Source organism: Synchiropus splendidus, chromosome 13, assembly GCF_027744825.2.
Source record: "Synchiropus splendidus isolate RoL2022-P1 chromosome 13, RoL_Sspl_1.0, whole genome shotgun sequence".
NCBI lineage: Eukaryota > Metazoa > Chordata > Actinopteri > Syngnathiformes > Callionymidae > Synchiropus > Synchiropus splendidus.
This window is the reverse complement of record NC_071346.1, coordinates 12,650,095-12,666,143: the sequence shown is the minus strand read 5'-3', so window position 1 is coordinate 12,666,143 and position 16,049 is coordinate 12,650,095. Positions and strand designations below refer to the sequence as shown.

Genomic DNA, 16,049 nt, shown 5'->3' with positions numbered 1-16,049 from the left:
CGCCATATCTTTTAACCCCCACCCTTCACTTTCCCCCTCCCTCTGCTGCCTCACACTTGGTGGAGGGGAAAAAGGTGCAAAAATGTCAGACCCCAATAAGGTCACTGTGGGGTGCTTCTGCCACAAGAAAAGACCACCAATAGCACACATTGCTATGATATCATTGGGATCAAATGATCCGTCAAAAAGGTACTGGCCCCCCCTTTTCTTGCCCATTGTGCCGGTTTTGGTCGAGTGGCCATGCACAAAGCCCATAAGTCTATCTGGACCAAATCGGTGCACATGCACACAAATACAAAGGCTGAAGTCTGACCTTGCTGCAGCGACTCTCAAAGGAAGTGTTTAGATCTCATCAAACTCAGTGAACACAAACAGTGAAGGGATCTCAGGGGTGACTGGGTTAAACAAATGTTTCCACCTTCACGGACAACAGCGCTCGTACACAGAGGAGGCCTTTCCCCACGGGGCCAATAGAGCACGGATTATACCGCTTATATCTACTGTGGTTCGGTTACATTATTTGTCTGTCTGCATTAAGTGGACTTTCAATGTGTCTAGTTTCAAGATTGTCTCAATATGTCACTCCCTCCCGGACTTTTTTATTGATTGTTGCCGCCGGCCATGTTTGTTTAAGTCCACCCCACATAGTTTGTGTGTAAAGGCGCGGTGCACTAGTGAGCTATTAGAGCTCTATTATACATTAAGTCATCAGAAATATTTGTGGTCAAATGACTTCACTTCATCTTGATAAGGTGGGAGGGAAAATGCTTCTAGATGCTGGCATTGGTTGTAATTTCATTAAGAGTTACAAGAGCAAAAAGGTGGTTTCTTGAAGGGACGGATATGTTAGAGGTTTCCTCAGATTTGTGCTGGATGGTCTAAGGTCTCAATTTATTAGGAACACACATTCAAGCAAGCAATATTTTTACCTCGCGCACATGGCAAATATGCATGTCTTCTCATAAAACAAACAGTCCAAGAGGCTATATTTTTACAGTGGTACCTCGGTTCTCCACCACAATCCGTTCCAGACGGCCGTTCGAGAAGCAAATTGTTGGAAATCTGAATCTATTTTTCCCATGACAAAAAGAAAGAATGCGTTCCAAGCCTTCAAATAGGCTTTTGTGGGAGTGAATGTAGAGTGTCTGCTGCAGGTGCACTGTTCCTCTATGTGTGTGGCCGCTGCATGTGGGAGGGGTTGCCGAGTGAGTGACGTCTCTCCAGAAGTGAAGAGGTGCCCGGTGCGTGTCCAGCTCTGAATGTGCGCTTCTGTGCAGTTTGGCTGTGACAAAGTCATAAACCAAGTCACGCTCTGTCCCAGACTCGCCTCATCCCTGTCCCAGCTCCAGCCCACAACAGGACATCAAACCCTGGAGTGAGCGCTCCAGCCTCGGAGGTGTGGAGAGCGACACTCTACCACGGTCCAGTGTGGAGACAGGAAAGGTTTTACACCTCAGTATGAAGAAAAAACAGCCAGTAAATGTAGCTAACGGGACACGTCTGCATACAGAGGCTGCGTTATACACAATAACAAAGCGCGTCGTGGGTCAGCTGATCGGTCCGCTCACGTTATGTTTTTTCTGGCTTTTTTCGGGGGCGTTCGAGTTCTGGATTTTCGTTCGAAATACGAAGCAGAAAAACCTCGACATTTTTGTTCAAACTCCAATTTGTTCGAATTCCGGGACGTTTCCTCACGCAGGCAAACTTTAGTTTCAGTCTTGTGTTCACGTTTAAACACTCACAAAATCAATTGCAAATCTTGCAAATATATTCACGGTTGGAAATGTTTTTCTTTCCTGCGTGGGGGAAAATTTGTCAGCACTACCACATCCCATAACCAATATACCTCAAGTCTTTAAAACCAAACATCATTGCTTTTCAGTCCCGCACAGGCATATAGTTGTACTGTGCAGTATATTGGGCATCAACACTTGACAACAAAAGAGCATGTTTGCATGAATCATGTTAAATGTACTTCATTTAGTATTGTGACTTGTGACTGAACATTCACAAGCACATTTGCACATAAAACTGAAGCAACAATGTCGAAACATGTCTAAACCACATTGTCTTTAAACCTTGTGCACCCTCACCTTGATGCACACAGAGCTCCGCTTTCGACACTATATCCTGCATATGTTTTACTTGCAAACACAAAGGATTTTATGTCGAGGCACGTACTGAAGATTGGTATCCCACAGTGCTATATTTTTAGCTCATAAAAACACAGTACCGATTTACGTCCTTGACTAGTAAAACCCACACCCATCCCATTTAATGCCTTAACATCCCACAAAGAGAGCAGATTCGACATGACCTTATTTGGCCTGCACACACAGCTCATTTGGTGCCAACATGAAAAGCCTACTGCTGACACCACATGACACAACTCAATGGCTCCAATTGAAGCAACCTCCAATCCAACGTCTCCCGGGTGTTTATGACAACTGTTTCTGTTACTGATGGTAATTGATCAGCGTAATGGCTTTTATAGACTCCTCATTAGTGCGTTACACTGCTGGATCGATCAGTGCAACAAGTCATTTCACGCATGATCGCTACCAGCTACACCCCCGCGGACTATTGCGCACGTCGCCCCGCGCCATTAATGCCAGTGTGTTCTATGAGACTCCGAAAAGGAATTGTTGCCTTTCGAAAATGGGGTTCATGTTTTTGTTGCTGCTTAACACTCCAACTCCGACTAGCTTGCGCCAGCAGCCTCGCCGTTTTCAGAGACAGTAGTGAACCGCGTCGGTCAGATGTTTGCTAATTACTTGACATGGACTCTTGACTTTCTCTGTGGTGGGACAGATGGCAAATCCTCAATGTTGACGGGATGTTTACTGGCTTGTTTTGCACTCACTGGAAATCATTCTCGTACTGTCAGGTAATCCACTTGTAAGATTTCTGATTTAAGCTCAAGATAGTCCAGGCACGGTATTTTGGACAGGCCGCACGCAAGACTCTCAACCTGCAACACGGTCGGGTTTTTCTCCGATGTCGTGCGTCCCATTCGTAATCCTCCATGTTTGACCTGTGAGTCTCCTCTTCATTTTTTCCCCCCTTTTGAAATAGACTTTCGTCTTTGCTGTTTTGAGTGTCAAGTGGGCTTCAGAGTCCAGCAAGCATTTACAAATGAACATTCTGGTGCTGTGGAAGACCATTAAAGTTTCAGCGAGAATCCTCATCTCCACTTCTGAGAAATGGAGCAGAAGGTTCTCCGGTCACTACTAAGCAAACACCTCCTGACCGCAATTACATTAACCCGCCGAGGGCACCGTCAGTGCAACTTTCAAGTCTCGCTCAAACACTCCAAGGGCAAGTTTCGTTTGCGCTCACGGCTCCAGGTAATGTGTTCAGTCAGGCTTCGCAGCGCCGGTCAGGCCGCGTCATGTCTGAAACGCCGGCGCTTCCTGCTGTTCCACCGAGACACGGAGGTGAAAATGAGAGACTGGAAAGCATAATCTGTTAAAGAGGCGGGAGATGGCTCAGATCTTGAGGATTTAACCCTCTGTAAGCCCTTTAAATCCCCAGTTTACAGGGCCAGAACTGATGGGACTAAGGCCCCGTGGATCGAGGGAGGACTGGACAGTCTGATAGCATCAAACAACATAAGCATGCAGTGAATCCAGCTGTCGCATCGTGACACTCAAGATACCAAATTGGCTTCCATGATATCATACTGTGTTGTCGAGGAGTCTAGAACTGCATTCCAGTTGCCTCGGAAGTGGGAGCTCAGAACTGGGAATAGAGTCAGAGGCGAGTTCTGAAGTGGCGTCCATCAGAGCTATTGTCAACTTCTTGATAAAAAGATGCTCGCTTTACAATTTGAAAACCTGTCGGATGGAGGAAAAACTAATTTGTGTTTCTTACCATCTACGGTGGCACCTCGGTTTTTGAACGTCTCGGAATTTGATGAAAATCAGAGTTCGAACTAAAATTTAGAGATTTTTTTCCTTCGGATTTCGAACGAAAATCCAGAACTCGAACGTCCCTGAAAAAAAGCATAACGTACGCGGACCGATCCGCTGGCCCACGACACGCTTTGTTATTGTGTATAACGCAGCCTCTGTATGCAGACGTGTCCCGTTAGCTACATTTACTGGCTGTTTTTTCTTCATATTGAGGTATAAAACCTTTCCTGTCTCCGCACTGGACCGTGGTAGAGTGTCACAGGGGAGGTGCTCGCTCTCCACACCTCCGAGGCTGGAGCGCTCACTCCAGGGTTTGATGTCCTGTTGTGGGCTGGAGCTGGGACAGGGATGAGGCGAGTCTGGGACAGAGCTAAGTTACTTGGTTTATGACTTTGTCACAGCCAAACTGCACAGAAGCGCACATTCAGAGCTGGACACGCACCGGGCACCTCTTCACTTCTGGAGAGACCTCACTCACTCGGCAACCCCTCCCACATGCAGCGGCCACACACATAGAGGAACAGCGCACCTGCAGCAGACACTCTACATTCACTCCTACAAAAGCCTGTTTTAAGGCTTGGAACGCATTATTGCTTTTTCCATTCATTGTAATGGGAAAAGTCGATTCAGATTTCGAACAAATTGCTTCTCGAACGGCCGTCTGGAACGGATTGTGGTCGAGAACCGAGGTACCACTGCATTTCATTGATTCAAAAGTTCTACTTCCTGTTTACGGTTGGGAAGCCATCTTGGATTGCATTCCTGGGTTAGTTAGGATTCTCCGGCTTTTTCCTTATTGGTCATGAGGGAAAATGTGCAGTATGTGCTCAGTGCTGCAGGCCACGCACAGGCTTCAGCAGTGGTCACCAAGTAATGTGAGAGTTTGGGGAGTTTTGACCCCCAATGAACCACCTCTCTCTCGCTGAGCTAACTGCTAACACGACACCTAGCTACACATCTCCGCTGTTGATATCAGAGGAGGAACAGTGATGTATTTCTTCATTTTGTTTGACAAGAACATCTTTGAAAATTGAATGAAGATGAGTGAACAGTGTTAATGTATGTTAGGGTCTAGTTGTGTATCACTGCAAATGTGTTTTTTCTTATTTTCGCTGAGGGAATAATAAAGCATGGTGAAATGACTTGCACTGATTTGTCGGTTGCAAGTTGGAAAATGTTTTGAATGGCACTTTCTGAAAGACATTTAGGCATTTGCGAGCATGATTTTCATTCTGTGCACAGCTTGATGAACTAATGAACAACATCGATGTTAGGGTATTTTAAAACCCGCCGTTAGCCCTGCTTATAAAAGCGAGCTAAACGGCGCCATCTGCTGTTTACATAAAAGACTTACAATGATAAATGTGACGGGAGTAAATAATGGGCACTCAAGTGCAATTTGTGGATTCAAAAAAAAAGACATCACACCATAAGATTTAGTACCAATCCAAGACTGTTTTTCTTGTATTGGCGTCGGACGATATGAGTCTCAGAGTGGCCCCTTCAACGCCTCCCTTCAGAGTAAGCTGAGGTTGAACACCTCTAAGAAAGAGTTTTCTTTCAATCTTATCTCCTCATTTTTGTCTTCATCATCTCCCCCTTCAATCATCCTATTGTCATTTTTGTAATGCCTTGTCTTTTCCTGTAGCATGGACTAGAGGGGTTTGGTTGAGCGGTGAGATGTTGTCCACGCAGTATTCCTTTCCTTGCTATCATCTGCATATTGCACTTGATCACTTGTCTGTGTGTTCTGCTTCAGGACTTCAGGACGCGTTCTGGTCGTGTGCTTGAAGCGAATATTCTATGATCTCTCGATCCCATTCACTCTCCCGAGGAGACCTTCTCACCTTTTTCACCTGGACTCTTTAGTTTAGGGTTTAATGTCAGAATCAGAATAGAATTTATTGCCATGGTCAGTGGGGGTTCCACCAACTGGGAGAGTGCTTCGAAATAAACTGCTGTTATTAAATAAAATAAAATAAAATAAAATAAAATAAAATAAAATAATACAATAAAAATAATAAAATAAATGTATTCATAAAATAATGTACAGTTGATCTTCAGGCGGTCCCGACTGTTATAATTCCGCAGCTACACACTTCAGCTTTTGAGAACGAAGAGACCCTGTGTTATCTAGTTTAGTTAGTTTCTAGCCCCAAAATACAGGCGTCACTTGCCCTCCGAACTGAGTACTGCCGGTCGTGGTTCATTATCACCAGTAGATGGCAGCATTGTGCAACAGCTGACAGTTGACTGTGACGCTCCTCTTCCCAAACTGGACCCCCGGATTATGCGTCAGTATCTGCTTGGCTATATTTACACACACTCATTGCATAGTTCTGATTATGAAACATCGCAGTGGTAACTATGAACTAGTTTTGATTGCGAGGTTCGGTTTTGTCAGTCAATAAATATGTCGCTGTTTTACACGGTTTAGACTCAAAATAACCCAACAAATACTGAAACAAACAAATACTAAAGATTCATGAAGTTGTTGTTTTATTGAACGAGAATCTTTGGTATTCAGTACATTTCCTTTTGTGGTTCATGTGATGCATGTTCAGATCAATTCCCGTAATATTTTATAAACTTCTGTCAGCTTGACTGGATTCTGATTATATATATTCATAGCTACATTTCTCAACATTTTATTTATGGTGACTGTGCAGCAACACAACTAGGATTTAATTTCATACTTAATTTGTAGCTTGGAACTGTTGCAGCCAGATACACATATTTATTGTGTTTATTGTTACAAGCCTGGGTATAAAAACAGACTGCTCTGAGAGCTGCATGGTACTGACAAGAAAGTCCTGTTCACATGTTGCATGCATACCATATATCGACATTCTATTTAACATACTGTTTTGCCTTTGTATTTCAGAAAATAAAAATACTTTAAATTTAATTTAAAAAAAGATACATTTATGTTATCATGCCTGCTGATGATCCATTGTCAATACTATGTTGTGTTACATGTATATTTTGCTGACACTTTAGAGAAGGGAACAAGCTACTTGTTCATATGTGTATTGAGAGCATATTAGCTCGCAATTTTAAATTTTAAATGTCAATAAATTTTAAATATTTTCGAGATAATTCAATACCTTTTGACTTGAAAATATAACTATGTCAATAGAGCAGCAGGTGAACTCGGCTGTACAATAGCCACTGTGGATGCCAAGGAAATAAAGCCTCAGAAAGTAGCCCCACACATAAGACCATAATTTATTCCTTAATTCTTTGGTCCACCATCATTTTTTTTTTCTTTTCTGAAAATCCCATATGAGACAGTCAGATATTCATGATCATATGACCCTTTTCCTTGAAGTATAACTCGCATTTATGATATTCTGAGATAGTTTAATGTAGATTTTTTTTAACAACTGGCCTACGTTATTATTTTAATGTAAATATGCCTAAACAATTAATGTTTTACACAAAAAAAGTCAGGTGGCATAAGTGAAATATTAAGCATTTTGGTCGTCAAGTAAGTATTTTTAATGATTTTGTGTCCATATGTGATATTAAATATTCACTCCTATGAAGTTTATCTAATTACAAACTATTTTCCAGATTAAAAAATGAAAAGGAAAACCGGTCTGATGTGCACTAACATAATATAAACATGTAAAAACAACATAGTTTGACAGTGTTTATTCGAAGTGAACGGTGGGACGATATTGATATTTCCTGCTGTCACTTTTGTTTAGTCCATCATATGTGTGGGTTAGATATTCAAGTGGAATGGTTCGGTAGCTGCAGGCTTCCAAAAGTTCCTGCAGGCGCGTAGTCGTGAGCTCCAGTTGGGCACTTGGCTGCGCGCGGAGTGAGGGAGGGGAGAGTCACAGCGTGCAGACAGACGACCACTGCAAAGTGCCGAGGACTGACTGGCGCAGACCACCGCACGCACTCCTCCTCTGTCAGAGAGAAGCCCCCCGAAACCCGCACCGTGAGCAGCTCGCACTCATCCCCGCCAATAATGTGAAAGTCAGTGGCAAGTCAGATGTTTGAACTCCTCGTCGCTGCAGTGAACTTCAGTGTCGCCAGGTCCCAAACAGTCAGAGGATCCAGATCCGCGCGCCAGGACACTCGGTGTGAGATGCGGCAATGTCCCGAGGACTGGACCCACGTGTAACTTCTCTCGGTCCTTTTTGGATTTTGCCGGTGCTCATTCTCGCGGCCAACGTGGTGGACGTGGACACGTACAGTTGTCATGAAGTGAGAACCGCGTTCCAGCTGCGCCAGGTCGGACCCCTGCACCGAGTCCCGGAGACACCTGGGACAGGTGAGGCGCACCAAACTCGCTTCAGTCGCGCACGTCTGTGCTGTCGTAATGGTAGCAGCTGAACCTGAGAACTTGGATCACTCGACTGCTCATGGACTATTTTGACAGTATGAAAACACGTTATCATCATTGCTGCATGATGTCACGCTGACGCAAAACTAACGTTTTCGCTTTCACGTTTACCTTCCCAGTCTCAACAAGTCAGGTTTTCTAAAGCAAACATTCAGGTATTAGACCATGGTTTTCAGTCAAAAACAACTTGATGAAGTCAGATAGGATTTAGGTTCTGTGCACATCACCAGACAGCAGAAGCTCTGAATCTGGTATTGATAGTCAGTTGATATTGATAACTTTATGTCTCTGGAAAGTCTGCCATGAAAGTTGGGCAGAGGGGGCGTGTCATCCACCAGAGCCTCAGAGTGGAACCACAGCTTCTTGACAGTCTACAAGTTCAGATGATAGTCAGAAATTTGGTGAGAAGTGCTGAAGGACAGACATTTCCATACATGATCTTGATCACAGTGATCGATCAGGTCATCAATCCAACACTGTTTTGCACCTTATCTGAATAATGACGTCGACTCTTTGTAAAGTCTTGGATTTAAACACTCTGAAAATGTCATCTTTACTGTTTAAATCTCACCCATGACAAGATATTGAAACCTTTTCAGTCCTGCATCATCTGACCAGACTTACCTGAATGTCATTGAAACAGCTGCAGATGTAGTTGGACCTAAGATTTAACGCCACACACATCCTCTCAGTCAGTCGTAAATCCATCTGTATCCTGCTTCAGTTACACAAGACGCCACTGGATGCACCTGATTTATGAGCATCTTCATTTTTCCTCCATGACTCGAAGCTTCACATATCAATTAGTCTCTTCAGATAGAGGTGTCTGTTTAGATTTATTGGCTGGTCACCCCGCAGTTTTAAGGAATTCCCATATGAATGAGAATTTCTTTGAGTGTGAACATATATTGTCGAGCTTTTTTTTTCTGTGCTGTGGCATGAAGTCATATTCCCAGGCCAAGTAGTTTGCAGGGAGACTGCTGTGGCTTGGGAACAGTGTGGCTGTCCTTTATCTAGTCATCCAAGTCCATAAACTATAATAACAAAACAAACTCTGTTACTTCAGCATCTTTGAACAACTATTCAAGCTTGATGTTTGCTGTTGCCTCCAACTGTGCTACCTGTTTATCAAAGCTAATAGTGTTGCAGTTATCAGTACAGTAAATTTGCACACCCAATAATGATGCCCCAGAACAATGGTGCGTAGTTAGTTGTCGTGGGAACAGGTTTTTGTTCCAACCAATGAGGTGGACACCTGTTCACCGATGAGATGTTTCAACACTGTGATCACTTCATTGTCAGGCTGGTGCTGCTTGTTTCAGCTGGAACCTCATTGGTTAAACTGTGTGAGCTTGATCTGACGGAACAAAAACCTCGACCACTCCTGGCGCTTTGAGAACCGGGTTGCCCACCACTGTTCGAGAAGATAGAACAGTTTTGATACTGTAGGACGACTAGTGACAAAGGCTAAACTTATTGATATGAAAAAATAGATAGTTCTGTTCATCTTTTAAGCAGCACGAGACTCAAGATCTGATTTGAGTTGTTTTTCTGACAGCAGGGGTAGAGTCCCTCCTTCTTCCTCTAGGTTTAGTTGCAAGTGGACTTCAGGCTGCGTCTTTAATGGCAAAAAACATTTCAGTCATGTTAGCGCACAAAAGGGTGCTAGCCTTAGCTAATGGCTAATAACCGAACAAACAGCATTCAATGAGCAGCAAGCTGAACCCAGCTAGCACCAGATAAATCAAACATGTTACGAACATAGTTTCCCTTGGGATTAATAAAGTTATTTGCTTCTGATATGATGAATGGGAGCCTTACTAACTTGTGTCGATGTCTACTGAGGACACTCACTTGAGTATCAATTCTTTTGCGAGTATCCTTTTTGACAGCGTTGTTTGTAGTGCATTGTGGGAGAGGTCGTACTATTGTGACGTCAGATATCAGTAGTTGACGTGATGAAGGTATGTCATAGGCCATATGGATTTTATATCAAGGGCCGAATGAGGCCCACAGACCCTGAGTTTGACATTCCTGTTTTGATGACTTTGATGCATTTGGATTTCATCCCCAAAGGTGTCTTTAGTTTGGTAAATAGGACAGGTGAGACTATTTCAAAATCCAAACCGAACGTCTCTGATCTTCATTGTAATTTTTTTTTTTTTCAGCAGTGATGCTTAAGATGCTTAAGTTATTAAATCAATTTGCGCATGGCTTCATCTGCCGTCATCACTCCTCCTTTTGTCGGATTACTGGCTGAAGAAGGTTCGAATGCCTGTCAGCTTTTGTGGTATGTGCTTCCCTCTTGCACATTTATAAAGATAGACATTTGTTCCAGATCTGTTTTGGAGCCAATAGACATTTTCAGCGAGTTTAGGCTTCGGTTCAAGTATGCAGCCAAGCACCGTTAGACCCTTCAACAGATATTTCATCCATGTTTATCCATTTATTCCAGCTGCCCCGTGCAATGCACTCCGCGAAACCCGATACTGAACAACCTATTTCATATTTCCATCCATGTTTTATCATGATAGCCATTTAAAGTGTAAAGGTAGCTCAAGGTCCTTAGCTGTATTTGCTTTGCTCCGATTCAAATATGTGCAATCTGTAAATCAATTTGCTGGTGTCGTGTGTTGGATGGTAGCAGCGAAAGTATCATCTAGTCTGACTCTGCATGCTGTCACAGTGAGAAGAGCAACAGATAGCTGAGTGGGAAACATACCTGGAGGTGCATCCGAACCATCTGATATGTTTGTTTGGCATTCTGTCGCTACTAGCAACAGATGATGTCAACTTTATTACAAGCAGTAGTTAGGTGTTTGCTCCATGAAAACGACGTGAGGATCTGATCGGAGGAAGACGTCAGGCTGTTGGAAATGGTTTTTATAGTGCTTCAGTGAGTCATTGCCTGCTTTGGGAGGACTGGGCGACCAAAGACAACTTTAATACACGTCACTCGCCAAAACATTTTTTTTTGTGCAGGTCGTTTGACGGATAAACAAATTCCATTTGGGTTTGAAAATGTAATTTCATTTCATGATTTGATCCCCGTGCGTGTCATTTTTGAGCCATTGCGATCCACTTGAACATGTCCTGAAGTTTACTTTAATAGGAAGTGTATTTTGCCAATCTCGCAGCAGGGTGTGTTCGTCTTGTTCAACTTCTGGGCGAGCTGTTTAAAAGACGTTTTTCCAAGTTTGTGCGATAAAAATCTGTTGGCATTACAGTTTGTCATTCATTTGCTTCCTCGGGGTTCTGACAAGTGTTATCTTGTTCCCCAATCTCTCTTCTCTCCTCCGCCTTCCTCTGCACTTGGGATTAGGAGAAGTGCAGTCAACATCACGAGCCACCTTCTACTTAAAAGACTGTCTGTGCGAGTTCCCTACAGGGCCTTTTCCACCTTACAGAACTGTGTTCACTGTCTTGATGTGCTTCGTACAGGGAGCAATGAGCAAAGAGTTATGAGGGCGAAGGTTGGCAAGGCTCTCTGTGCTTCCCTGGACATGCCCAGCACATTCTCACTCCTAAGCAGGGCTGCAACTAATGACTATTTTAATAGTCGACTAGACACCGATCATCGTAATGGTGAGTGAACTTGCCGGCGTATGATCGGCGGTTTGATGAACGTAGTGTGGTTATTATCTTGGAAATAGTCATTAGAAAATGAAAAAAAATGTGTGTGAATTGTCGTTACAACCATATTGACTTTTAGTCGGCATGTGATGTGCACAGTTTGACAAAAGTGACTCATCCGATTGTAGTGTTGTAAATAGTAAGCACTTGTACAGTATAATCTTCAGTGCTTGATGTAACTTGACATTTTTGAGGTTTGAAGAGTTTGTTGTCCCATGGGAACCGGAGCCTCAGCAGTTGAAAACGCACCGATTATATCGACAAGTTGTTGTAGCCTAAGGCTTAAGGCAGCCTTTTCTATTGCATGTTGACACATTGGTGCTTCAGTTGAATCAAATCTGCACTTCATTGGGTGTTAAAAGGTGGGGGGTAAGGTTCTGCTGTGTCCACCACATGATCATGATCTTGACAAGACAGTTCAAGCCAAGGTCACATACGGTGCTATTTATGCCAAGCAACATTGGGAACAATGAAACTATGAGAGCTAACAATCGCACGTCCCCATCCTCACCCCATCCTCTTTTTATGAACGTCAAACATTGGATGCAAAAGCCCACTCAGTGATCATGAATTTGTGACTCATAAAGAGTGAGAATGTGTTGACCAGCCGGGCTGGGATAGGTCCATGCTGAATTTCACAGTTAAGTTGATGTCCTAAATGTAATACGTTGGTACCTTGGTTCTCAACCACAATCCATTCCAGACGGCCGTTCGAGAAGCGATTTGTTCGAAATCTGAATCGATTTTTCCCGTTAAGAAAGAATGCGTTCCGAGCCTTAAAATAGTCTTTTGTAGGAGTGAATGTAGAGTGTCTGCTGCAGGTGCGCTGTTCCTCTATGTGTGTGGCCGCTGCATGTGGGAGGGGTTGCTGAGTGAGTGAGGTCTCTCCAGAAGTGAAGAGGTGCCCGGTGCGTGTCCAGCTCTGAATGTGCGCTTCTGTGCAGTTTGGCTGTGACAAAGTCATAAACCAAGTAACTTAGCTCTGTCCCAGACTCGCCTCATCCCTGTCCCAGCTCCAGCCCACAACAGGACATCAAACCCTGGAGTGCACGCTCCAGCCTCAGAGGTGTGGAGAGCGAGCACCTCCCCTGTGACACTCTACCACGGTCCAGTGTGGAGACAGGAAAGGTTTTACACCTCAATATGAAGAAAAAACAGTCAGTAAATGTAGCTAACGGGACACGTCTGCATACAGAGGCTGCGTTTTTCACAATAACAAAGCACGTCGTGGGTCAGCTGATCGGTCCGCGCACGTTGTTTTTTCTGGCTTTTTTCGGGGGCGTTCGAGTTTTGGGTTTTTGTTCAAAATCAGAAGCAAAAAAATCTCGAAATTTGTTGTTCAAACTCCAATTTGTTCGAATTCCGGGACGTTCGAAAACCGAGCTACCACTGTATTTATAAATAGCGATGTGTGTTAGAAAGTCCTTATGGGTAGTAAAGTATGGGTCCTATACTATCCGTGTCTCCGGTCATCATACTGCATATTCCTTAAACCACCCATTTCCACCCGTATATCCTACATATTCCTTTCAGCTCAAAACGTCTTTGCAAAGCAGTAGTATCAGTTAAAACTCAGTATGAATGTTGAGCAAGTATCCAAAAGTTCTCCCCTTTTTCTCTCCCTCCAAAGCCACACCTCCTGATCCACTTACACTACGATAAGAAAATACCCGATAACATTATAAATGTATTTAAATATTATTTAAACAATGATCGTTATTTCAAGTTATATTTAGGATTGTAGAAGTTGGACCATCAAAAGAAGAAGGGATTGCAGTGAGATTGTGAGGTGAAGTTGCAGTTTAATTTGATAGACATGTTGTCATCCATTCTGTCCATTCAACAGCTGACTTCACTGTCCATGCTGGAGGAACATATTGAACGCTGCTCCAGGAACCTTTAACCTGATGTAACTGCAGTGAAACATTCTCTTTGAAAAGATGGCGTCAGCTTTAAATATCCATCAACATTCTCCAATTCTAAAATAGAAAACACAAAGCTGGGCATGTTTCTACTCCGACTCCTGTGGACAAAGTTGATCCTAACTAGCGTTTTTCCGTTGGCACGGCACAGTGGACATTCCTCTTTCTAAAGCTGGATTTGTAAAATTCCCGTTGACATAACTTTATAGCGCAAAGACAAACATGGACCAGAAATATTCAAGCTTGTTTCTTTAAGAGAGAATTCTGTGAATTCTTTAACCCTCTTCTGATGCCAGTCGACAAGGCAGCACATAGAGAACACAGTGGGACCGGATTCTGTTAGCGCCAGCTCTGGTGTCTTTGCAGCTGACCCGAACACTGTCAACCCGTAACCTCAAGTGGCTGACTGGAACTCGAATAGAAATAAACCTTTTTTTTTTGCTTTATGTTGAGGAATTCCAAATAAAAAAAGGTGAGATTAGTCATGGAGAAATGATGTCTGTCTGGTTGGTGAGGAAAGAGCCGATTTGAAAGACCACACTCTTTCGCAAAAGGTTGTCTCCTCCATGGTGAGGTGTTCTGGGCAACTGGAGGTGGAGAGTTTGTCCTGAGAAGAGCTGGAGAAGGCTCCTGAGATAGGGAAGTGTGGGCCTCTTTGCTGACTCAGCTCCCTCTAGAGTGAAAGAACATGTATGGATGCATGAAACAAAAAACCCGCCATGGATAATCTGTCATGAAATTCTTTGACATATACTGATGCAACCATGTTTAGACAAGTAAAATGCAGCTTCTCCGTCCAGCTGATAAAATAAGTCTGGAACATCCTCCTTTTAAATGTATTTTTTTTACAGTTTCGGGAGGTTGTTTTGGGTCAGGCCCGTCCCCGTCTTCAAAGCGTTGACCGGTGGACAGGGATGTTGAAGTGGGAGATTTGGTGTGTAACTGAGTGTGTCCACACGATTATGCGACTCAGCTTCAGGTCTCAGATCGAATGCCAATAAAAGCAGGGCCTGAAATCTGAAGTGGCCAAACTTCAGCTCTTTTCACAGCTCTGATGTTTGCTTTCAGATACAGACCAGCGTTTCATTCATGTGGAGGTCAAGGATTTTTTTTTTTACTTTTGCTTCAGAAGTGTGGCAGGGCAACCTCGGGGTTGCAGAGTGAACATGATGCCAGTTATTCAGAAGCTCAGATAACAGAGTGTGTGTTGTAGGTCCAGTTGGAAAAATGGAATCTGTTTCAAGAGCTGTTGTTTTCAATTGTTTGAGCCATTGAGTGTGAATCATTCAAGCTAAAAACACACTATCAGGTCAAGTGCTGATTTTTGCTGGTGAAGAAAAGTGCTGAAAAAAGTTCCAGTACTGTCAGGGATTCTTGTTAACCACAGTGGAAAGCCACGCTAAATGCTGAGCGCGGTGAACGTGAGGGTCGTGAGAGTTAAACATTTCACTTGTATGCAAAATGCAAATACAATTATAATGTTGCTGGTCCTCAGAAAATATTATTAAAATTTGTTGGTAGTGCAGTTGTTTAGAATTTCAGATCAGTTTGCTTTCAGTCAGAGCTTTTACATAAAACCAAAAGGGTTTCATCCACTTTATTCCTTTCATACGCCGCCAAACTGAGATCAGGATGTAGTGCTGAGGTAGCTGTTTCGAGCAGCTCAGACAAGATGAGCTCATCGCACGGTTCCATTATAAAGATCTAATTTGGTGGAGCGTAACAAGTCCGAACACAGAGAAGTTGCTCGCTCGCTTTTTAAAAAACGTTTTGAATTAAAACGGAAAGGGGCTACAAGGCGTGAAGATCATGTGTTAATACCAGAGGAAAGGCAACACTGTATGTTGTCACATGCCACCACATCCTTAACCAGCACAAGCCTCCAAAGACTTGGCAAACACTCCAAGCCCAACATGGTCTGTGACTGGCTGCTGTTATTTTGCTTCTCCTTTTAACTTCAGGAGGGAGCAAACACATGGCACACACCTCTGACTTCACACGTACTGGATATAATTTTACCTCCATGTTTACCTCCATCAATCCAGTGTAGACTATAGCAAAGCCATTACACTCATGCTACTAATAGATGAAGCATGTTTCTAACCTTCAATTGTTGAACAATGTTACTTAAATCTCGCGATCCGCAGGTATCCAACACATGGCCTCGGGGCCATATTCAGCCCATCACGTTGTTATATGGTACCCGAAGAAGAGTATTCT

General features: G+C 43.4%; 1 protein-coding gene across 2 annotated transcripts in view; it reads left to right on the top strand.

Moving 5' to 3' along the window:
* The first annotated feature begins 7,782 nt into the window (after positions 1-7,782).
* The window catches only part of LOC128769411 (glypican-5-like), a 122,670-nt gene continuing 114,403 nt past the window's right edge, over positions 7,783-16,049 (top strand). For both annotated transcript variants that reach the window (XM_053883103.1, XM_053883102.1), the window contains exon 1: positions 7,783-8,202. In XM_053883103.1, coding sequence (XP_053739078.1) covers positions 8,025-8,202 — 178 coding nt within the window. In that variant the 5' untranslated portion in view covers positions 7,783-8,024. The remainder of the gene's footprint in view (positions 8,203-16,049) is intronic.